This window comes from Aptenodytes forsteri, unplaced genomic scaffold (genome assembly GCF_000699145.1).
Source record: "Aptenodytes forsteri isolate BGI_AS27 unplaced genomic scaffold, ASM69914v1 Scaffold482, whole genome shotgun sequence".
NCBI lineage: Eukaryota > Metazoa > Chordata > Aves > Sphenisciformes > Spheniscidae > Aptenodytes > Aptenodytes forsteri.
In genome coordinates this window covers 800,867-826,368 of record NW_008795046.1, presented here as the reverse complement: position 1 = coordinate 826,368, position 25,502 = coordinate 800,867, and the positions used below count along the sequence as shown (strand labels likewise).

The 25,502-nt window shown below is 44.4% G+C and overlaps 1 protein-coding gene across 1 annotated transcript in view; it reads right to left on the bottom strand.

Moving 5' to 3' along the window:
* BTBD11 (BTB domain containing 11) overlaps window positions 1-11,157 on the bottom strand; it is a 77,139-nt gene extending 65,982 nt beyond the window's left edge. The window contains exon 1 of the mRNA XM_019471452.1: window positions 11,067-11,157. Within this exon, the coding sequence (XP_019326997.1) occupies window positions 11,067-11,142 (76 nt within the window). The 5' untranslated portion in view covers window positions 11,143-11,157. The remainder of the gene's footprint in view (window positions 1-11,066) is intronic.
* Between the last annotated feature and the right edge of the window lie 14,345 nt (window positions 11,158-25,502).

The window sequence follows — 25,502 nt, the reverse complement described above, 5'->3', positions numbered from 1 at the left end:
AGCAAGAATGACGTAGGCAGGGCGGGCAGCTTGGCATCGCTGCTGATGCAAGGCTGGAGGAACTCGAGCCTCACTAAAATCAATGGCAAAGCTCCCATCCATTTCAATACGACCAGGAGCTCGCCCTTTTATTCTGTAATTCCTCAACTGCTTCTTAAGAAACACAAACCAATTCATGCCATTAAAGCTGAATTAATACTTCTTATGTTTAAGCCTGATTTCATTACATTATACCAAGAATTGATTGGCTTAGATCTTGCTTTTGCCTTTGCTGTGTTATCTCTGGTTACATTTCAAATCATTTCTGTATTAACAATTATAACATTCCTCTATCAGAGACAACTCAAAGCTTAAATAATCAATACCTATAAAGCATCGAGCTTCACAGAGGACAGTAAGTAAACATAAAAAGCTGCATTATGATCTTGGTACCCAACAGGCAGAGTACTGGAGGCAGGATGGGAATTGCTGCTCTCTATTTTATTCCACAGTGTAACCTCGGACAAGCCACTGCACGCCCTGGTGCCCTTTTCCTCCTCCAGCCGCATCCAGTTACACTGCAAATTCTTCAGGGCAGAGACTGTACCTAAGCATATCTGTGCACCAGGATCAGTGCCGAGAAGAGAGGAGGGAGCTGACAGGCACACGCACACACTGCATGGTAGTCCTTATGCATATTCTGTAAAATGTAGCGTAGTGTAGCCTCTGGTTCGAGATGCACGTGTTGTTTCAATCCCTACCACATTCTGCTGCTTCTATTCTTCCTTGCTAATATGCTTTTGCTTCTCCATTTTCTTCCAAAGACTATACCAAGAGTTGAAACTCTCTTTGATCCTGGCAAGGGCGCCCCAAAGTCCACGGACATGAACCCAGCTCCATAATGGGACTCACTGGTCTGGTCTCCAGCAGTCAGCCGGCTCAAGTCTCATCTGGGAAACCCAACTTATATTTGCTCTCATTGCCAGCTGTAAAAGCCACAACGTATCTGAACAACGAGGGCAACCTTGAATTTGTGGCCAAGTATAGAGAGGGAACACCCCTTCATCACTTTGTGTTAGCCATCTCTGCTCTTCAGAGCCATGTTCAGGTACAGCAACACTCAGCAAGGGGTGATGCTTGCAGCATTGCTGGCTCTTCCGCATCTTTTTTGGCCCTGAAAACATGTCTCAGATATATCAACTGAGTGCATCTGGAAGGCCAATAAATTCCCAAGTGGATAATTTCCAAAAAAAACCCCATAAAAAATAAAAAACCCATCAGCTGAGTCGATCTTGTAACTCCACAGACGTGGCTGCCAAGGGCTGTGGTATCACGACACAAGGGGCTCAGCAGGGATCCCTGCCTCGCCGTCCCCTGCGCTCATTCTCGCCCTTATACCACCACCTGCAACCCATCCAAGTAACAGACTGGGGAGCCGATCTGCCTGACAAAAGACCTTGCCAATTTTATTTTGTTTTTAATTTAAACCAAATAAACACTTCCACAATTTATGCAACATAAGCCAAGTGAGCTGCTGCACAAACTGCTCTGCTGGCAGAGCCGGGGAGAGGAATACATCACATTGTGCAGGGTAGACACCACAAAAAAAAAAAAAAAGAACAGCGAGGTGGGGGGATATTTGAGGATATTATTGTTGCCGAAGCTAGGAAGCCAGAACTGGAGGGCAGGCTCCCAGAGGGCAGCAAAGGCGGCGGAAAGCCCCAGGCCGGCAGTGCCTTGCAGCCCTGGGTCAGGACAGGGAAGAGCTCCGGCCATACGGCTCCTCGCTGGAGCTTGTCAACCTGGAGGAGAAACGCCATGCCTTGCACGCCGGCTAGCAAAGGACCCATGAAGCCATCACCGCACTGCAGCGTGTGGAGAGCTGCCGCTGTAGCTACCAGCATTTCATCCTTTCCACGACCAAAGCAGGACTTGCCCGTCGCTGCTGCTGTCAGTTCAGCACGGTTTATGAACGTAAGGACCACATACATTTGATTTAAAGATTGAAAATATTACGTAATGCGCATGTTGTGACACGGGCCTGGTTTAAGGAGTACTGAATATTTAAGGAACAGCTTCACTGACTTCAAGCCAAAGATGTGATGTGACAGGGAAAGTTAAGCTGCGCCAGTCTGTATGGGGGTGGTATATTGAACAACACACAGCACTCAACTGGACGGCTCGAGCCCTCTCCACAATGACCAGCTAAGCATTTTTTTTTTACTGTGTTTGGCTTTGCTAAAAACTATTATCACTGCTCTTACTATTTTAGAGCCCAAAGTTTAAAAATAACACATCCCCTTCCAATTCGGTAACAGAAGAGGGGGAAAAAAGTAGAAAAGCAAAAAGAGCAGGAAGAAAGAGAAAACGATAGATGCCCAATGCCCACTTCTGAGAAGCTTTCTGAGGGATTTTATGGTCTGTCATGATGGACCTGATCTTGCAAACACGCCCGCCTAGGAGCAGGCTTGCTGCTTTTAGAGGGATAAACTTCCACAGCCTAAAACATTCAGCTGGGTGCGTGTTTGCACAACAATGACCCAGAGGTGAATGACGCTGGACTGATCCTTACATGGCCACTCCCTATGACACCAACCTCAAGTTTTTCTTGTTCCAAAAACATGTCCTAAAACTATAAGAACAACTTAACAACAATATTTTTGTACACTGATAACAAGCCACACAGTTCTTTGGCCTGTGTCTTTCCTTCAAAGCCCAGGGGAGGGAGGAGGATCTGTTGTCACTGCAGCCCTCTTCCCGCGTGATGCCCCGTTAGGGCACCGTGTGAAGCAGCAGCAGGCCATGTTTCTAGCATGACAGTATCCTACAGGCAGCACCCACCAGTTTGATAATGCCAGTCTCATCATCCCTCCAGCTGTCCATGACTCCAATATGTGTAGCCTGCTCTTGGGAATCATGCCCTGCCACGGGGCACGTTGACAGCAGCAGTGTCGCTGCTTCGTTTTGCTACCTGGATGAACATTTTCTCCTGCGTGAGTGGGCCAGAGCCACAGACCAGAGTCATGTCTGGCCTTCAGAACCCTTAACGTCCTCCTGTGTCCTGTCCAGACCATCAACAGAAGAAGTGCTGGCCAGGGGGCTGCACTCCAGATGCCAACTTCCACGGCATCAACTACCATGGCTGGTAGTTTCCAAAGTTTGCCCCCTTACAAGCACGTGAGCCAGGTGCAAAACTTACTTTCTTGACCTGGATTCATTTCACACCTCAGTATAAAAGTCTTGGATCTACAGCTTTTGTTCAGGACCAGCTCTGGGGAGACTGTATTGAAAACATGAATTATAACCCTGATAATAAACCAAGGTCTATTCAATCAGACTGCTACCTGGTAGCCAGGGCCATCCTGCGTCCTTCCCCTACTGTAGCTAAGTCTCTCTCCCTTTCTCCCTCCCTGTTGCCTCCGGTTTCTGCACCAAAGTCATGTATTGCTACAGCTCATCCCAGTGTATGCCTGTAAGCGCATGAATGAGGGTGAATATGAGTATTTGAACTGTCTCCTGTACCACAGCAGACCACCTCCAGCCATCCGCTCAGTCAGCCGCCCGAGCCATCCCTACGCTCTTCATTTCAGCTGCACTGTTCCTCCATGTTTGCTCTGCCTCTGGTGTTGCATCAATCTCCATGTTTCAAAAGTTAGCTGAGCAAAAACTGCTCGAGCGAAACCTTTCCTCAAGTGATTTATTGGAGATCTTTCTATCGTTAACTCAAGACAACCCATCTATAGCAGGAAAGGAGCGTGCAGAAAGCTAGGGTGGGTGCACACTAGGAAGTGTTTAATATGTATTTCACTGTGCACATGCTCTTAGCACAAAGTATCTTCAAACATAAAGCTATGCTATTCTTGGCACACAGTACATTCCAGATTCAAGAGCCAGCTGCCTCAGGCTGCGGGTGCGCTTGGGGTGCCATAAACCACAGTCAGTGGAGCATCCCACGTGCAATAGATTCACTGTCGAGCTCACCTTGCAGAAACCTCCCCATCTCTGCCATCTCTGCTTGCCCATGTCACGCCCCTATGTGAATTTGCTATCCCAGGCAACCTTTTCTTCTCCTAACAGCCATTCATCTCCCCCACAGAAGAGCAAACGAAGGAGCTGCGGTCCCAAACTCTGAATTCAGTACCAAAAGACAGGACCGGGATACAAGCAGCCCATTTCCTGACAGTGGCTTCCCTGTGGCCTCCCACAGATCGTTTAACCTTTTATCTCCACTTATCCCACCATCACAAGAAGCTTCTATTTATATTACAGAGTATGTGTTTGTGTGCGATTTAGTATTTGCAAAGCCTTTGAAGACTGAGAAATTAGGGATTGGTTATATCCCATAAAAAAGCCACAATAATAATTAAACCTTCTCAAGTTCACATACCTATTATAACAACACTATCACCTTCAAAATCTCCAATTCAATGTGGCAAGCATGATGTTTGTGTTTGATTCCCCTTAAACCACGTCAACTCCAAACAAAACAAGCTTTGATTCAGATGAGCTATTCATCTGCCGACCTAATGCAAAGCCTTCCCTCTGCAGACTGCCACTGCCTTATGGACCACCGTTCCTGGATTTTCTTTGGCCTGACATAGACCCATGTCCTCAAACTCTGAATTTAAGAGCCCCCCGCATGGCTGAGCAGGCCAGCTGAAGAGTGCTCACCCTGGCCTGACCTATCGCCTGTGCTCTACACAGCAGGGACAGGGAGGACTGCAAACCTAAGGAAAGGAAAATGCTGTTTTAACCCCGAGCGTGCTGTGATGCACAGGAGTTCAGAGGTAAATAGGAGCCTGCACCTCAAGGGTGATGTACGCAGGGGAGTCCTGAGCCGATACACTGGTGTACCAGGGAAGGGCAGTGGAGGGTTGGAGCTCCAGCATCCCCCACCCACCAAGGCGATGCCTCTAACCATTAAACCTGAGTGGGCTTAAGCGCATGAGGTGGAAGCCCTGGAGGAACAAAACCCCTGTGTGGGGACAAACCCCATCTCAGCCCCCAGGAAGGAGGTTGAGTCTCACCCCACGGGGGAAGCCCCCAAAGGAGGACTGACAGCAGACTGGGATCCAAGCAAGCAATAGGTGCCTCTGTTCAGCCCCTGTAACCCAAGATAGAAATCCACCTTCCTGGTCAGCAGGGCAGTGAAAGGGCAGGTAAAGCCTTACCGGGGTGTAGACTGGTAGTTTCAAATTATCCTCCCTCCCACTTCATCTCCACTGATAAATAAATGTAGTGCTTTATGGTTTATGATAATGGTATCTCAGGGGGAACGGAAGAAAAGCAGGGGTTCATTTGGGGCTATTAAGTAACCCATAAGCCTTCTTGTGCACAGACGCAGACAGCAAATGGAGGCTCAGGTCCATCATTCGGAGGGGGCTGCAAGAGGAACGGAGTAGCAGCTAGGGGAGCCTGCAACCCTCTGACACTTAATGGAGGCAAGAAACTACCTACCATATAAGAACTGCATTACCCTGCTGGGGGGGTGAAGGGGCACCTCAACAACTTATCTTTTTAGCTTTTACACATGGAATGGATGACGTGTGGATCGCAGCGAGGAGGAACCACAAAACAAGAGGCCCAGAAAGCAGTGGGAGAGTGAGGATATAGAGATCTTGTGCAATAACCCAGTGGAGGGCCCTTGAAAACTAGGAAAAGTATCACCACATCTGGAGAGTGTCCACACAGGCTGCCAGTCTATGGCCAAACTGTATGCTGAAGGGAGCACTACCATCTGAATGGCAGGTTTCGGCTAGTACCTCTGCTTAGCTCAGCACTGCACTGCATGAACCAAACCGTTCACAGGGAGTAAGCTTTGGCCTTCCTCTACGGTGCTGCTTAGTCTGAGAAAAATATCTGACAAACAGGGCTTCTGTTCTGGCAGTAAATAAGCAGAGCACTTACAACAACCTTCCTTCAGATGCCACCCTTCCAGCAAGCACCTTTACCCTGGCATTTGCTTCTAAGCCTAGGTTTAACCTCTTATTTACAGGACATGAATCAATTTGTACGGCTCCTGCAGTGCTCCTTCCTGTTCGTTGCAGAGGATTGAGACTAGATGAAAAGGCAAGGGAGGGGATGTCGACTTTCATCATCTCCTCAGCTGAGGCTGCGAGGAGAAATGAAAAACAGTATTGGTATGTGCAATCACATTCCTACTTACGCTTGAACAGTAACCCTTCCTTTCATCCCTAAAAGTGTGCCAAGATCTACTGGGAGGCTGTTATTTTGGAAATACATACATTCAGCACTGCGGAGGCAAAGAGAGGATGATGGGGAAGGGTAGCGTTTTTCCAATGGCAAAAAGGAAAACTCTGCTGAGACCTGAGTGGTGACGTGGAGGAAATACCATCCCGAACATCACATCTGGGAGCTGCTTTAACTTAAACACCATTCAAAGGCTAAAAAGCTCTGAGACCAGCAGCGTTAAGTTGCATCCGCATCTTCAGATTATCCTAGTTTAAAATAAAAATGCCTACTCATTATGGTTAACACTCAGAGTAATACCACCACCATTGGTCACCGTGGTTTGAACAAGACTGGGTGGCTAACTTCTCACCCAGGAAAGTCGTAGTGGACTGGCCATCTTTGGACTCAAAGCAAGCCCCAAACAGTTTTCTGCTCTAACCTGAAGACATGCATGAAGTCACGGTTTGGATGACATCTTAAGCCACAGTTTATCCCTCTGTGCGGCTTGAGAGACACAACCCTTCTGCAGCCCTACGTATGCACCTCAACATGGGATGGTTGTCCCAGCTCAGCAGTACACTAACATCTTACAGTCTTCACTCAAGGTAGCAAGGGAGGAATATTTGTTGGTGCTAGGATGGGTGCCTAGTGCACCCTAAGGCTCTGCTTTTCCTTGTCACCACCTATGTGCACACGCAAGAGAAAGAGGGTCCTCCTTCATCCAGCAAAACACCAGTGACCTCCAGTTGTGAGCCTCATCCCTCCTGCATCTGGTCTCCAAGCCGGCAGCAGTATTTTTAGATGGGTGATGAATAGCTGTGTTGGAGTGTTATGCAGTTAAATATAACATAAACATTTGTGGGTTGCAAACATGCATATAAAGAAGTTAGGAAAAATATTCAAAGGTCAAAATGCAGTATCATGGGATCTCTCAACAGCTCTCCCTAATATTCCTCTCTTTTCCTATTCAGTCTACTTATTTTTCCCTGTCTGAAGGGGGAGGAAATAAAAGAGAAGAACTAGAAATCTAGAAGAATTCCCAAAACTTTCTGAAAAAACCCCCACACAGATCTATTCCCCTTCTTGTCTAGGTCTGGACTGGAAATACAGGAAATTTCAGGAAAAACTAGAAAAAACCCAAAAACAACAACCCCAAGAAAGTCTTGTGAAATATTTTCTCTAAGATTAAACAGTGAAATACTGTCAGGCTACTGTTTAAAATCCTATTATTTTTTGCTGTGCTTCAGTTCTTCCCAATGTTCTCTATATAATAAGCATTTCAAATGAAATTACATTATTTTAAAACACACTGTAGTAGGCAATTACAATTCCTGAATACTAAATGCCAATATAACATAGGCCAAATTTATTGTTGTTCCTTAACTTTGTGCCATGTTCATTATATTTTAATGAATACGGTTTCACATTAATTTTTCAAGCCTTTTCTTTGGAATCACACATTACTGCTGTAATTGCGTCGCAGAATTAGTTCTATTTACATACTCCTCCTAAGTCCCGGAGACAAAACTTTGCTTTGATTTTTCCCTTAAGTCAGCAACACTGCCTCCTCTTCCTATTTTCGGGAGCGCACCCCAGAGCCAGCGGTGCTTCCTCACCCCACCGCCGCCAGGCAGGGCAGGGCCATCCCAGTGACGACCAGCACCCGCTGCCTGCTAACCCCAGGAGATGAGAGCAGAAGCACCAGGCAAGCAGGGTTTGGGGGGGGACGAGAGCAGCACCCGTGAGTCCGGTTGCACCTACCCACTCATGAGGACCCCTCAATGGCAGCCCAGGTTGACCTCCTCTTCTGCAGCATTCCCAGAGGGTGCTGCCCTCCCTCTACGGTCATGTCCACCATCCCACCTTTCCCCAATTTTCTCTCGCCTCTTTCACCCCCCAGGGAGACACAGCTCACCCAAACGCTCTTTTCTAATACACTGACAGCATTCATGAACAAACAAAGGGAGCAGACAAATGAGGGCATCACGTGTAGGGAAAGGTGAAGGTATCACAGAACGCAAGGCTTTTCACCTTGTGAATGTATTTTCTACCTGGGACAGACACAAGGACCGTGAAGAAACTAAGAAGATTTGAGTTGATATACAGACGCCGGGCAGCAAATGGGCCCCGTTTGCCAGCTGTCATCCTCCATGGGGCAGATTTGATTTCCTGTCTCAAAGCCTCCAGCAGCTCGGCAGCTGGCCATGTCACTGCGTGCAAGGATGCTGAGCAGAACCGAGAGCAGGGGAAGCCTTTCCTCCGCAAGCAGGCGTTTGTTAATTCTAGTTATTCTGCGTACTTGCAATACTTTAATTATTAATGTTGATAAACTATAGGAAGTCTCATTCAATTAGAATTGCTTTTTTTTTTTCTCTGAGATAAAATTAAATTGCATTATTGCAAGATCCCTCTTTGCCCTTGTCTTTTGTGCTCTTATGAAGAACACCGAAATGAAGTCCTGGCTCCTGGGATATTGCAAGCCGGTGGGACATTGCAGACACATGCTTGGGGACTGCCCACTCTGATGGTCAAGCTTTTGTCCTTGCCACTCACTCCTGGTTGCCATCTCCTCCTCCTCCCTTCACAAGTGCTATCCTCTTAATTCCCTCCTATCCAGAGAGTCTCCCCCACCACCTTTATTCATCACCACAAAAGCAGGAGCTTTTACGTACCTAACCTTTTCCTCATATCCCACTTTCTCCATATCCTCTTCCCTCTCCACAACGCCACTTCTAAAGCTCTCCATCCCACTCACACCACCAAGGCAACGATAAATCCTCCTTCACCTACTCCCTCCCCACCAACGCACCCTGATCCCCAGGTGTTCCCTCCTGGCTTCTCCCCGCTGCTCAGCGTTTCTGCCCCCACGCTGCAGTTCCCTCTGCGGCTGAAGCTTTGCTGTAACCTCCATGTCACAGCCTCTGCTGATGCCAGAGACAGATACACAAGCACTGAACAAAGAGCAAACCCCCTTGTACCCCCCACCCCTCCCTTTTCCTTCCATTTTAGGATTTTCCCCAAAATCCACAGGGTTCTGCCCACCGACATGCCATGCCTCCCTCCACATTTCACAATTCAGTTTTGAACTCTGCACCGGCACTGCTCCATGGCAAAGATTTCTACCCAGCAGAGCATCAAGCCTTGCAAGCTTTGCCAATTACCACTCCTCCTACTGCTTCTTCCCCGACATGCATCTGCTTGCAGCAGCTGCGGAGGTACCCTCGACGGTTGTCCAGAGGGCTTTCTGGAGGGCTACCAGCGTGCTGGAGGTGCCAACCTCTCTCTGACATCTGCATCTAACTCCCACTGATGCACTCTTTTCTTCGAGTTGGCCACCCTGAAGAGTGTTTTGCCTGTGTTTGCAGTCAACAGACATATAGAGAGGAAACCCATCAACCAAGCATTTGAATCTGAGGTAGGACTACTTAGACATGACAGATTTCTGGAAATCAAACGTAAAAAGGGGGGGGCGGTGCGTGGCAGTAGTTAAGCAGTCTGGCTTTTTGGGTTGCATACAAAGGTTCAAAAAAATCCAGAATTAAAAAAAAACCAACCCTGAAATATCCACAGATTACTTATTTACTAAAACACAACCATATGTACTTTAAGAAAGAGAGCTGTATCATGCATAATTTAGCTGGCACACAGACAGTTCTGTTGTGTTTCATGTGTGGAAAATAAATAAGCATAAATCACTTAATTTGAATAACACCAAACACCTGATTCCAGAGACGGAGCAACACTTCACGCTAAGGCATGTAAGTGCTCTTGGCTTGTTGACGTTTCACCAGAGCAGAAAAAAATTAGCAAGCTGAAAACAGAAATTCATTTTGTGGCTTGCAGACAAACATCCACGGTGCATCTACACGGCTCATGAACAGCACATAAACTAAGCCCTGGTGATACGATGGAGCTACAGAGGAGACTCCCATTGCTACAGACGAAGCCAGGAAAATGAACATGAGATCCCTATGCATGTTCTTTACAACCCAGAATTCAGTAATAAGAACAACAGTAAGCTGAGCTGCATTTATCTTCATAGTTTTGAGTCTTTTCAATTTCTCCCCAAAATTTCATAACAGACCTCAGAAAATAAAATACTGCCCTTTTTCATTTGAACGTTTCTGTTTTCCCACCCATAGCTTCATATATCTAACTATACCATAAACATGTGATTGGAAGGCTTCTCAATAAAAAAAAATTTAAAAAGGCACTTCTGGTAACTTTATCTCCATGTCGCATGAGGATTCACACGACATTTGCTTCCTACAATTTATTTGTGCTGAAACTAAAGCTTTCAGATTTTGACATACCCAAGAAGTGTTTTGATTAATAGTGAATAATTTTTCTTCCACGTGCAAATTCCTTCGGTGCAGGTTTGAGTTGTGGTTCTTTCCTCTGCTGGAACTGGAGAATGAAAAGCAGGTTGAAGGACCCTCTCTAACTAGCTCTGCTTTAGATTTGTGACAGTATTTCCTTCACTTATTATTGCAGCCTTCAGGTTTTTGCTTGCCCATCTCAAAACAGACAACCAGTGAAGTGAGACAGGACACCAATATGACAGACATTTGCAAGTCTGGCCAAGCTGTGAGGTGGTCTCAAACACAACATAGGGAAGAGGAAATAAAGCATGTTTCACCTTTAAAAATGAGAGCAGTGTATGCAAACAAGTCATAGGCATTGCTATGAGACTGCACGAGACTTCTCTCCTCCTATGGCTCCTCCTTCAGCTTCCAAACTAGCCATGGAGCATAAACATGGCTAGATTTGCCCCAACGTCTCCTTCAACATTACACGTGCACCCTCATCTCTCCTCTGCACAACGAGGCAATGCAATTGGCTTTGCTCTACTTTGAGGAAAGAAACTCAAACTTTATCAACAGCCTTGTACTTACTGAGTTCAGCAATGCTCCCCACACGCGTAGCAAGTAGAGACTGCTCGATGGTCCTTAGCTCTGACTGGCTGAACATCTGCACTTCCCCGGGCTTGTTTGACCTTTGCTGGTCTTTGTGAAGGTTCAAGCTGTCCGGCAGGCAGAGAACACCTACAGTGGACAAAAAGAAAGGAGAAGTCCGACAAAAAGAAAGGAGAAGTCCAACATAATTTCAGCCAGTATTTTGACTGAATTCAGACTTTGCTGCCACCACCACATCGTTTTGGGGACATTCCAAGACACAGCCTGTGTGTGTAGAGCTCAAAGACAATCAGTATCTATAACTCAATGTCACAGATGACTCATGCTCTCAGAAGTGGCCCTCGTTACCTCTTCTGAATATCGTCAAGTCACTTACGATGTCACTTAGGGATAATTCTTACAGAAAATCCTAGATAACTGTCCAAGGAGGAGGTCAAGAGGGTTCCAAAGAAGCCTCCTAGAAACTACTCCAAACCCATATAAATTTATTAGAAAATGGTATCTGTGACAGAATTCTTAAAGATTAGCTTTAAAATAATATATGAGAGAGATGATTTACATAGTTTTCCAGTAAGGGGAATTCCACTGACAATTCCAAAATAATGGACAGTGTCAAGATGCTCGCAGTATCATTGATGGGCTTATTGAATTTCTTTTGCAAATACAACTCCTGGCAATTGAACTGTTTGGGCTTCAAAAGCCCATTATGCAGAAGCCCTTACAGCTGTGAATTTTTGTGTGGCAAGGCATAGGTAAAGCTACTGACATAAAATAATTTACATACTCATTCATTCAGGCACAGAAGTCACTTTCTGCCATGACATCTAAACCCTCAGGAGCAGACAGAGGGCATATGTTTCTTAATCAAAATCACCGTCATGCTAAAAATCAGAACTTATTTACAAGAGCAAACGCTGCATTACCGTCCCTGGGTAACAGATGCATGGAAGTCCAGCTTGGAGACCAAGCTCTCCTCCCTTCCTGTGGTCTATAAACAGCCAGCTATGGCCATGCTCTCCACAGCATCACCTTCCCAATCCCGCTGGAACACACACAGGTGGAGACCCACTGGAGGCAGTGGAGTTGTACCTCTTTACGATGATTAAATTTCATCTTATCTCAGGTTGCGTGGTATGCAACAATTACCTTTGAAAAGAAGCCAGAGTAGGAAATGTATTTTTTCCATCAGCTTCTACTATTCCTTCCCTTTAAGCACAGGGGAGATGTCCTGCCCTTATAGGCCAAGCAGACTTTACAAAATACATTAATGAAGAGGTACATATTTAGTGCTTTTCTTCAGGGGGAAGAACGAACTTAGTTTCCCAGCTCAGTAAATATATGGCGTCTAACTGTACCGATCAATAATTCTGCCCATAGGTATAACATTCAAGGTCCTGGGCAGAACATCTACCTTAACCCCTGTTTACTTTAGTTATGAAACAGCCCCACAGACATCACTGCTTTGGAGCACAAGAGCAGGTAACACGCCTGAGAGGGGACGTTCTCAGCCACCTTGTTAGGTCCACCAAACTGCTTTGGATTCCCTCCTCACATCCATCTCCTCCCTGCAAACAGTTTAGTCTAAAAGTTGTATTTGCAGCATGGACCTAAAAACATCCCGCCCTGGGAGGAGAGAGGCAAGGTTCAGCGAGCACGTTCAAAACAAAAAGGGAGTATACGTTGGGAATGCCGGGACCAAAGGTCTTGTCCACCAGTAAGAAGGCAACCTAAACCAGGATCATCCTCTGCATGCAACAGCAACACCAGAACAAATTCCCTAATAGCCTGTTTGAATGCTGGAGATAGAGGAGCAGGAGCAGCTGTAATCCCAGTCCTGGCTCCGGTCCTGGGGTTGCAACAACCACAGTAAAACCGTATGCATGTGTGGAAGGTCACGAGCGAGGAACACGACGAGCGAGGAACACGACTCACGAGGAAGCACCCTGGGGAGAAAGAGCAGGACATCTGACACAGCAACAGGGAGGAAAGAATTAAGAGCAGAGAGGTAAGGGATAAAAAGCAACAATGGCTTATCAAACAAGCTCTCCAAATTCTCCTGCCATTGCTCAGTGGCTGACTTGCATAAACACTTGGCACACTGATCAAAATTTATATTCTGGGGAGGTACAGAGCTCAAGAAGTACAACACCTGGATTTAAAATGCAGACTTGCCTGCATATTTTAATAAGTATTCTTTCTTGGAAATCTCTCTCATTTATTTAGATTATTCTTTATAATTTTAATGGATAGAAATTAAGGCAAAATTGAAAGAGTCTTCCCTGCAGAAAACAGATGTGTAACTGATCTAATACTCAAAGAGATTTCTTAAAACAAGAAATAGAGCACAAACAGCTTATGCATTTTTAAAAAAATGGATAGTTAACAAGAAAACCTTTTTCAGTGAAAACGCACCTTAAGTGTGGAAAAAAATACTGTTTTAAGATACCTTTACAAATAAGACTGAAATGGTTTAAAATCATAATATGTACAGGAGATATTTCTCTGAGTGATTAAAACAGTGGGATATAGACATTTTATTCTCTACGTTGCCTATGACTCTGTTCCCACAGCCAGGCCTTTTCCTTACAAACAGCCCTGATGATTAATTACTCTGTTCTTTAGCGAAGGGTTCTTGGATGAAAAGTGCAAATGAAATGCAAAATGTGCTATTGTTCAAAAACTTAGCAAATTATAGGATATGTCACGCCAAAGGGTTTTAGTTGGGTTGGAGATTAGTAAAGGCATGCAATAGCCAAACATCTGATACTTATATGCCAGCTTCAAAACTATAATTGACCACAGCGGGTGACCAGTGGGGTGATGGAAGATTGTTTATAACTCTCATAATTTTGCTGCATCAGATCTGGTTTTCGCCAGTATGGAGAAAGGGAATTCTATGGCTCGGGCATGCAACTCTGCCAATTTTCTAGCTTTAACTGTTTTCCCAAAAAATGATTAAAGAAAAGTGAATGAAATGGTTGTTAGAAGAAAAACCCACTCTCTTTTTATCAGTGTTTGATGTAAAGCTCAAACTTGCTGATGAAAGACTATGGCAGGGAATTGTTCCCCAGCAAGAAGAGAGCACACCAAATCGAGGAAGGGGAAAAAAGGTAAAAACTTTGTGCTTATAAGTATCTTTTTGTTATAAATAGGAACATTTAAATAGCCACCACCAGGTTTCACTGGTTTGGCTACAGTTCAACTTCCTTATTTTAATTCTCTGCCAATTGGTAGAGCCATGTCTTCAGCTGTACTGTGTTTAACTTTACAAACAGGTGAGGACCTCAAGTTTCCAATGGCTTAAAAAACAGGACTTTTTTTCCCTTGCTTTTCTGGCTGTCGCTGCCAATGCTATCTGTCATTCCACACCAAAGATTTCTGTGCAGTATCTTCAGAAACGAATGGCAGTATCTGTCTTTTCTCTCAGCTGGCACTGTTCAATGTCCTTCCTTTCTGCACGGTTACTCAACCCTGTGGGCTTCTTTGCCCATTACTTTATCCCTCTTCTTCCCTCCGATTCACTAGAGTGGAAATTAAGCAGTCAGTTGTTGCCCGATGAATACAGGGCCAGACTGACTTGGTATGCCCCTGGCTGCTCTGTGCCACCCAGCAATGTACAGCAGCCGTACGTTGCATCTATGACTGCTGTGAACCACTGGAGCAAGGCGAGACAATCAAAGCGCTCAAGCGTATTTGGATTTTTTCACCTCTTTCAGCGCTTCCCCTCATCTGTACCCTCCTTGGGGCAGGGATCTGTCTAGGACTTGTCTGCAAGGAGACATGAGATGGCGGCAAACTTTTTAGCAGGGCCTGTTGCGACAGGACAAGGGGGAATGGCTTTAAACTAAAGGGGGGTAGATTTAGACTAGATATAAGGAAGAATTTTTGACCGCTGAGGGTGGTGAAGCACTGGCAGAGGTTGCCCAGAGAGGTGGTGGATGCCCCATCCCTGGAAACATTCCAGGTCAGGTTGGACGGGGCTCTGAGCAACCTGATCGAGTTGAAGATGTCCCTGCCCATGGCGGGGGGGGTGGACTAGATGACCTTTAGAGGTCCCTTCCAACCCAAACTATTCTATGATATCCAGATGATATTCTATGATATCCAGAATGGGGAATACCCAAAATTGCTTTATTCACTTTGCCCTTGGCCTCAGGGTACCCTGCAGTCTGTAGGTGAAAGACTGAAGAGAAACGCAGAGAATACATTTTAAAAGCAGGATGCCAAAAAAAAAAAACCCCAAAAAAACCAAACCACGGTGACAAGCTCCTAATGCTCCCCCTCCCAAATCTCTAGAGAAAAGCAACAACATAGGGAAAATCTGATGTACAATTAATACACTCCACATTTTTCCTGGCCTCTGGGCTCAGCTTAAACACAAGCCAGAGCTCAATCCCCAATGACTTAAAAATCCCAAACCAAAGAAGTATTGCACAAAATGACAAGATGAAGACTGAAGATGCCCAAACTTACAAAAGAAACAGTTATTTTAAACCTTCACGCAAACTCATCTGAAGCCAAGGGTACCTGGCAACTCTATTCCAGTTTCCGCACACACATTCCCACCTCTTGGGCTTGGTTGATGCACAACCCTCCGTTGCAAGGCAGATTTTGGCACAAATATACATACATTCCTCTATACTCATTTCAGAGCTTGCCACGGAGCTGCCCGTGCTGTCCTTTTAGTGTGACAGAAGAAGTGTGCATGTATCACACAAACATCCCAAACTCAGTGCCCGCCAGCAGCCCCAGCAGAGCTTGTCCCTGCTACTCTGCCTCCCCAGCAAACCAGCCTGAAGGACCTGATGGCCAAGAGCAACTCCAACACCGGACGCAGCAGCGGTTGTGTGACCTCTTTGGCTTTCAGGGCAGGAGAAATATGGGGTTTGTAGCCCAAATCTCACCTAAATACAGAAGAATCATTAAAAAAAAAAACCCTAAGCCCCCTCCACTGTTCCTCTATTTAGACAGATATCTGCACTTATTTATATACCAGCTGTTGCAAAACATTTGGTTGCTGAAGTGCTGGCATCTACGGTGCCCATACTCCAGGACCAGCAGTCGGACTTCACTTTCTCTCAGGCATAGGAAGCTGCTGGCTTTCCATGGACCATGTATTGCTACTGGCACCACACAGCTATTTGCATCATGCAAAGGCAGATCAAAGGGCAAAACAGCAAAAAATAAGGCAGGCAATCTTTTATATACCACCATGAATGACTACACAATGTGGAAAGCAATAAAACGGCAAGTCTTTTTATTGGAATAGGCAGTAAAGTTCTGGGCAAGGCTGTGTTGCATCCTCAAACATCCCATAGTTTGGTCCCAAACCATCTTTGCCACCTAAAGCAGCATTTTCAACAGCGAGTCCATCTCAGAAAAAAGAGAACGAGAGGGATACAGAACTTAAACTTGCAGTTCCAGTTACTGCAGGTCTCAAGTTACTGCTCCAACCTTCCTCTTCTCACCTATTGCATACTTCAGTACCATACACCTCCTATATTTGAAGCTTTTATTTGTATTTCAAGGAATTTGAAGACATTTAATCAAGCTATTGAGCATACAGCAAGTTCACCAAGACCAAATGATATCTCAAGTATCACTGAATTCAGTTTTTTATATATAAATACACACACACACACACAAAGTGACAGACCAAGGCAAGCAAGGAAAAGTCTGCACTGCCTACATTCATGTGTCTGCAATACCTAATGTCACTCATGTTTCGAACTGTTTGCGTCCTTCCTCTCCTTTAGTATTAAAATCCCATGGTCTAAACCAAAACAAATTTCCAATGGCACTAAATTAATAAAAATGCCCACTGGACAATGTGATTCATATGATCCATGTGGAGGCATCTATCAGAAACCCAACAAAACAAACACAAATGTGTTTGTTTTGACTAAAAATATAAGTGCTGTAAATACTATAAAATACTATAAAACATTTTTTGCACATTTCAGCACTACCATTCATTCCTTTGGAAAAAATGCCAGATTGCTCTCTGTATATTAATTTAGAGTCTGGATAGAAGCATGAAGGTTTTACTGCTCTTGTTATTTTTCTTTAATTAAGGGCTCTTACTTTCAAGAGAAAATAATTCAAAGTATCTTTGACCTCCCTCTTTATCTATTACATCTTAAGCAAACGTACATATCTGGAAAACAGCTTATACTCCCACTGCAAGAAATAGCTGGATCTTACTAAGAGTTTATAGAAATTAAGCGTGCAGGATAGGTATCAGGCAAATTGCTCTACAAAATGAGCCTGAAAATGGTGGTTAACCCTGAACAGTCCCCAAAACATGGTGCTGCACACTGCTCAAGTACATGCCGACCTTACATAAGACAACTACATTTAGGAGTAGGAAACCCACTCAATCATCATAACTTTTTGATTCTTTTACACAGGAACATGGGACTAGAAGGCCTTTGAGTCCCATCTCCTGCTCTCATAAAGAATCGTGTGAAGTTCAAGAGCTCACAAAACATCCAATCAAGAAAATCCCTTTTCTTCCACAAGCTCATGTACCAAAATATTTCCCAGCACCAGAGAGCATTGCTGAGATCTACAGCGTAAAGGCCTACGGGAAAGAAATAGAAGGGACAAAAGTATTGCCAGCTGCCTTTGCAACAGCAATACACTTCACTAGGTGCAAACCCCACATGGTTGGTATTCTGACATGCAGAAAAACTCTCTGACCCCACATTTGGTAATCATGGCAATCATGAGTATGTGAGGATGATGCACCATCCAGGTACACATCAGATTTTGAAGCACAGTGTGGGAACACCAGCACCATGAGCTCAGCTCCCCGACACCAACACGCAGGAGCTGGTGAATACAAAGTGACAAAAGCCACCACATCGAAGCTCAAACTCGTGAAGAAACCCTATGGCCTCTGTTGTTTGAAGCAACCTGCACTGTGACTCCTCTGTCAACCTGACGGGCAAGGCAGATGGAAAACATCTTGACTTCTTACAGAAATGAGACTATGGGGAAAACCTTAATGCTAATCGTATCAGCCAGTGCTTTCAGTTAACGGAAGACCTGGAAAGCATTCAAGGCAAGGAGTGCAAAGTGTCTTCTTTCCACACATTCCAGCCCGGTTAAATAACAGGGAGTGGCTTTGCATGGAGAAAATGCAAAGCGCTTGGGAAAGCTAGGTGGTGATATAAAGTTTCCAGAACCAGAGTCTTAGAGTAGGCAGAGCAGCCCAAATGAGAAGGGTGGAACAGGCACAGGAATCAGATGCAAGAGACTAAAGGGACACTACTTTGTGTGTCTTTAACACCTACTACCCAAAGAGATTAATAAGCATTACCAGCTTTACACTTAGCCTCAAGACACTGGCGTTAAGTACGTAAGGTAATATTCGTGTCCAATTTATAGATGAAGTGAAAGTAAAGCACTAGAGAGCTTAGTAACTAATTCAAGGTGAAATAAGAAACATCAGAGAAAACCAGGAAAAGAGCATAAGGCCTCTAGTTATGCAGTTTAACCACAAGAGATCACCCTTTCTCTCCTGGAAAAATCAGTAGAAGAGCAAATGAATAATGCTTAAAAATGAAAGAACTGAGAGCCTAACAAAATCTGCCAAAAAATGATCAACGGCAGCAACCACTGATAAATGACAAACATAAGTTATACCACCTCTGCAGATTTTGGGTTCTCACCAGCAGGAACTTCACTTCCAGAACCACGGCGAAGAACGATCCTCTGAGCTACACAAGGGCAACTTTTTTTATTTCATCTGGCCAAGTTTGGAGGTTTTGTCTGAGCAGTTTTGTCTCTGGCTCCTTGCAATTGGAAATTTTAGTAACTGCATATCTGCAGAGCAGTTTTTTCCAAAGACGTGTGATCGTTTTCAGGGCAGTATCCCAGCTGAGTTGGATTTGATGTCATTAGAAGCCAGAACGGATGATCATCATCCAAAGCAGAGAGTACCTCTGTGAGATATTACAGCAGATGTTATAGGAAGACGAGATAATAGAATTATATTACAATACGTGACTGTGACATCTTTTCTTGTAAGGAGTTTCTTAGCACAACACATTCTACTTAATTGGGACGTCCTCCTTATTAGGATCCTTCCAAGGCAATTGTTTTAGCCTAATGATAATGAGTGGCAATCGCTGCTGCTTAAAATGGCATAGAAGTAACAACAATTCAACTAAATTAGGATATATTCTGCTAGTACCAAGCAGTTAAGTGGTGCACAACCAAGTGGAACGCAGGATGGATTTCATTGTTTAGGCTATATATTACAAAACAAGGAAGAATCAGAAGATTAGATCCCACTAAACATAGAAACTAAGCTCCCAAATCACCAGCTACAGCTTTACATTTATTTTTGTTAGGATATAGAGAAAACAAAATCTTGGTCCTGCCAAAATCAATTGCAAAATTTCAAAATCCTCAAAACCACCACCAAGAAAAAATACAAAAACAGTGAACGTGAAGCAAGCCAGTCCACAAGGAAGAGAAGAAATGAAAATCCATCTCCTCATGCTTATCCCAAGGTCTCTCACAGTTTCCTAAAGTGGTCTTCGTGGTACTGCTGCCAGACAAGAAGCAGCAGATGCTGCTTACCGGCGTGCATCCATGGGCAGGACAGACAACACGTGTGCTGACAGCACGACAAAGTGTGGCTGATGCAATGGCTGTATCCCCCTCCCTTTCCCTAGTGAGGGGACTGATGTGCACCACACACCTTCACCTACCTGTGATTTTCACCACCTCTCTCCCTGTTGACCGCGAATGGGCATTTTATCAACTTCACAACAGGAAAATTGCTCAACAGCACACTGTGCTCAGCCACGCTATACCACTGTCACAGCGACCATAAAAGTTTCAGGGCGAGCTGTGATTTTTTTGGCACGGATGTTTGAGCCGACACAGCGCATTTATTTCACGCCAAGTAGCCATCAGCTCGAGATTACCCTCATCTAAGCTACGCTGCCCTGGAACTAGTGATTTGGAGAAGAAAGATTTTCTATCACATTCTTTGACAGGAGGCATCCAGATATAGAAAATAAAATTAAAAAATACCGGTATCATCTTCCTTCTCTGCTACATGCAAATAAATATAAGACATGCAGCCATCAATATATCGATACAAGCAAGAAGTTGATAGATCGTGGGGAATTTGCAGAAAGAAAAGAGCACGATGAATGTGTTGGCAGTGCCAACTAGTGAGGAAGCTTGGAGAAATGTGGATTTGATGGTACCCAGTCTAGTCGTGAGATGCCTCTTCCAGCTACCGGCAAGTACTCAAGATGGCAGACACATACTCAAGGGGGAAAGGATGTGCACTGGTATAAACATGGACTCTGAGAATGCATAGGAGTACAAACTCATGCAAAAACGGATTTGGCTAAAAACAGGCACAATCCCCTATTAGACGGAGAGTTTGCAGAAGGTCTAAGCCTTTTATGTCACTGAAAATGATAAAGAATGCATTAACAGGTTTTATTTTATGGAAAAAGGTCTGTCAGCTGATAGCAGCAGAACAAGAGGATTCGGTGATTCATAGCCTAATATGCTTTCCCAGAGCCTGTAATTTCCTTCATTCATTCCCGTCAGCCCCCTGAAATGCCCAGCCACGACAGACGACTTCCCCTTCAGCAACTGTGATGTGGGCTCGGCCCGAAAGCCTAACAGCGCGGACATGGCATCTCTCCTAACCCGGTCCAGTCTCCTCCAGTATTTAATAAACAACACACCAGCAGGTAATTAAGCGTAATCTGATAGTTATATGCTCAAGTCTCTTTTTTATGAGCTGTGAGTTTCTTGTAACAATACTGTTTTGGACTTCTTGAGATGAGAGACTGAGTGTTTCAACTGCAAATGAATAACCCCATGCAAGCACATAATCCCCCATTTTTTAAGACTGACTATCCAAACAGGCTCCTTTACCAGGTACCGCAGCCGTAGTAAAGCGGTGCAAAACGCTTGATCCAAAAGAGCATTTTTTCCGCTGCTTTCTCTGTGTGCCACCATTCCTTTTGCACAGGCACCATTCGTCCAATGCCTTCAAGGGCTGGATCCATCATTTCACAAACACCAATGTGCTTACAATTTCTGAGCAGTTGCACTGAATACTATACAATACACTTGACAAGAATATTTCTAATATCTTAAAAAACAGCTCCTCCATTTGCTTCAATATTTGTAAAGATTAGTATGCTTTTTACAGGAGAAGGACTTGTTTGCCAAAATTCCTCCTTCTGCTTTGGAACATCATCAGCTTGTACAAACCCCATGAATAATACATAGCAGAGCAGACACTCGGTGCTCAGACTGAGCACGGGGCATTGCCATCACAGTTACCAACTGTACCCTTCGCATTCCACAGGCAGGCACGGTGGCAGCAGCTGGAAAGGGGATCGAGAGGAGCGGGATGACGCATCTGTGGTCTACGGAGCAATCACCGCCTTGCGCTTGGGAGCTAGTTATGTATTCAAAAGCTTATGCAAACCATATGTACAGGAATAAGGATGGTTTGCAATTCAAACCGGTGAAACACCTGACCTCTTACAAGCATGGGGTGACCATTTGATGGTATAACAACACCCCTTTCTGTGGAGCTGGGTGCTTGCTGTTTGCTCTGTAAGTCACCTTCCACAAATGTCAAAGTCTTGAGCTCTGTCCCAGGGAATGCTGCCCTAATATCAAAAAGCAGCTAAAACCATCACCGTCCTTCAACTTGGAACGACGAAATCATCAGCCCCAAAGGTTTCTGGGAGGGCACTAGGGTATGTGATTGAATAAAATAAATAATAAATAAATAAAATGAGTAAAATCTGCAGCTGGTAGGGCATAAAGCTGAAAACACAGGACATGTAGGGGCTGCGATGAAGCCCCCAGGGACTATAGGACACAGGTGAACAGAATTACCCTGCCGCTGCACGTTGCTGTGCTTCAGCAGGGAAATGCAGGTGGCTCTGGCAGAACTCTTACTGACTTTGTAAGGGTCGGGGATTTTACCCCCGAGCGATGACTTTTGGGTAAACTGGAGCGTGCTGAGCCCCACAGTAAAGGTGGAACCCCACAGTAAAGGTTAAGTAATTAGAATTTCCTTTCAACTGCTTCAACAGATGAATATCAGATTAGCCACTCCACCCTCACCATGAAAGCCCATGCTTAATGAAAGTAAAGAATAAGATGTTTTAGAAACAAACACTTTTATTTACTGGCTTTAGGGCAGTATCTCATCACCCCAAGCATTTACTATGCTCCCTCCCTTGCTAAGGGAGCGCTGAGTACAGCAGGATAAAAACCACCTACACCCTTGAAGGCACATGGTACAAGACTACATCGATCTCCTGAGCTGTCGACAATCCCAGTGCAGGACATGCCCTACAGCCCCTTGCATCCCCCCCACCCCAAGCCAGGTTTGCTGCATCATTTGGGGTATCCCTAGCAGGTGAGATGTTCTCACCTGCAAACACCTGAGCTCGGGTACCGACAGCTGTGACCTACAAGGGACCAAGGTACCCAGCTCCCACCTTCAGCAAAGGAATAACCCTCTGCCTTCAGCATGTGCTTCAGTGGGTTTTTGCCACGTTATTTAAAGCCAAATATTCACCTAAAAATTTCACTGACTGGAAACCCTGGATGCCAGCCAGATGACAGTCCTTTCTAAAAGTAACCTTTACGTTCTTCAAAAATTCCACTTGGCTTACTAAATAGAATGGCTTGTTAATAGCATGTATTTCACCATCCAGATCTTTGATACAGACACCTACAACAATAAATCAGCTCTGACCAGTAAAGGTTAACCTATATACATATATATATGGTAAAATCATTACAGACAATGAAAAAAATTTACAAGAGACGTTAGACTATGTCGCTAGCATACTTTTATGACCGCTTGCCCTACAGATTGGCTGGCTGAACCCATTTCAAATAATTCAGGTTTTACAGAGCTGATGGACACCATCTTCCCCACCCAGCTATAATACAAACTAACTATATTCAGGTGCATGAGCTCATTACATGGCTACCAGTTTAATTGAAAAATACTTTTAAAAATTACTTTACAGAGGTTTAATGCTTTTTTTTTTATTCCTGCAGAGTATCCATTTGTACATTCTGAATTTTCTGAGATCAAGATACACAGTTTCTTCCTTTCATTCGTTTTTTGAAAATGATGCCCTCTATTACTTTTTCCAGACAGAAAAGGCTGCACTTTTATTCTCAGAGCAGTTAAAGGTCAAACCCAGTTTTCATTTATGCATGATCTTCAGATTTGCACCTCTGCATTATTAATCTCCTCCACTTTTTCACCTAGACATTCACACACAGATCCACAAACACCAAAAACCCTGGAGTAAAGGGATGATAATTTCTACAGCTGACCCTTCTTCAGCGCACCAAACAGGCAGTATTTAATGAAGAAACAGATGCTCGCTATTTTATCCTTCTGGTTCAGTGTGGTCTTTGGCATGACTTCGACACGAGCACATCTTACCCATCCTCTGCTTTGAGTAAAGCACGATGCCGTTCCCCATGGGCTCACCTCTTCCCACAGCTGCCCTCTCAGGGACAGAGCCACATCCCTGGTAGTGCCTCGGCTGCCCCACGGCACTGCTTCACCAGCCCTTCCCCAATATTCAAGCACCAAAACTAGGGTGGGGAACAAACCATGGAGCAGTTTCTCCCCCACAGCCTTTGTCTTGGAAATGGCTGAGCCAACTCAGCTGAAATTAAAAAAAAAAAAAAAAAAAAAAAAAAAGTATTTTTAAATCATCTGGGGGGAAGTGACTGCCCTAGAAAAAGCTAAATGCAGTTGGAACATATCAGAAGCAACTGAAATCAGGGACATATAATGATCAGCAGCAGGTAGCCGTAACAGTAGGCCATGCTAACTGCCTCACCAGCTGTATCTCATCTGCTGATTTTATTTAGCCTTTTCTCTTTTAAGCAGACTGCAAGAAACCAAATGGTATTTGGAAACTTCCAGACACAGCTTCAGTGGGTCAGCATTACATAACTGATAAGCTGACTAAGGAGCAATATACACTATGAAGGAAACAGAAATCGAATATAAATCTTGGAAATTGTTTCACATCAAAACCCCAGATAGAAAAGAACCCCAAATAATAAACCAATACAAAGTAAACTCTTCATCGTACTCCATTTTCCCATCAGTCAAATAAACTCCATTTCCATCACTCAGGTACAGTCCCTGAACAGCTGCCTGTTCAGGACGTCATTTCTTCCCTCATCTTGCTTGCATACAGACCTCCACTTCATTTTTCGCCAGCTGTGCTCATGACAGCTACCTGCTCTCAGCGTCCCTGGGACCCATTCCTCAGCATCTTTTCCAGGGCTACAACAGAGCAACAGAGAGACGCCCAGTCCTTTTACTGTGAGCATCATCTTATACCTGCAGCAAACCAACCCTATGGTTCAGCCTGGAAGTCTTCGCTGCAGGTGGTTACAGCTATTAAACTAAGTAAAGCTGTACTTATTCCAATCACATTTCTCTGTGGATAAGCACAACCAAACACTCATTGGTACATATTTCTTAATATTAACAATTATATGAACCACAGGGAATTATAAAAGAGAATTATGAAGATCATAATATTTGGAAAAGACACAGATTCAATGAGAACTACTATTTTGTAGCATAAAAGCATGCCATGAAATGTTAGTTGCAATGCACAACACTGCAAGACCTACAGGAATTACAAGCAAGTTTTCATCCTCTCAGCAGCACGTCATGAGGAAAACGAACAAAAATAGACTAAATTTCTAGCTCGAAAATAAAATAAATTTGTAATTAATTATTGTAGTTCTATTCTAGTGAAAAGGCAGAACTCTGCAATTTAAATCATTTGTAGATTCATGGCCTCCAGCCATGAGCAGACAACACACTACCACTGACCCTAACCACAGGGACTGCTACAGCAGGCCAAGAGCGATCTATGAGCTTCATTAAGAAATTAAATAGAGTTCATATATATATACACACACACACACGCACACAGTAAAATTAAAGTAGGCGTTTGCATGCACCAGACTTCCCAGAGAGTACACTCTGCTGGAGAACTGTCACTTACTTTAAGCTCGTTTGCCCAGAAATACGTAATCAAGAAAGTAATTCTTAACTTGCTGCTAAGAGTTTGAGTACGCGTTGGACTTGGCTGTGCAGAGATGCCTGCAGGGCCACCTCCACACATACCCGTCTTGGTGGAACCAACAGACAACATGCAAAAAATGAGTTACGATGCCTGTCCCCTGTTTACCTGTGCATTCATTTCACCTCAAGAGTTAACAAGTAATAGGATCTAACTCTTCTCCTAAAAGCACCTGTTTTAGTGCAAGGGCTAAGCCACAGCACAGTGCTGAGGATGCCACCATACAGGCATCTGACAGCTCCTGAACATAACATACAGAGCA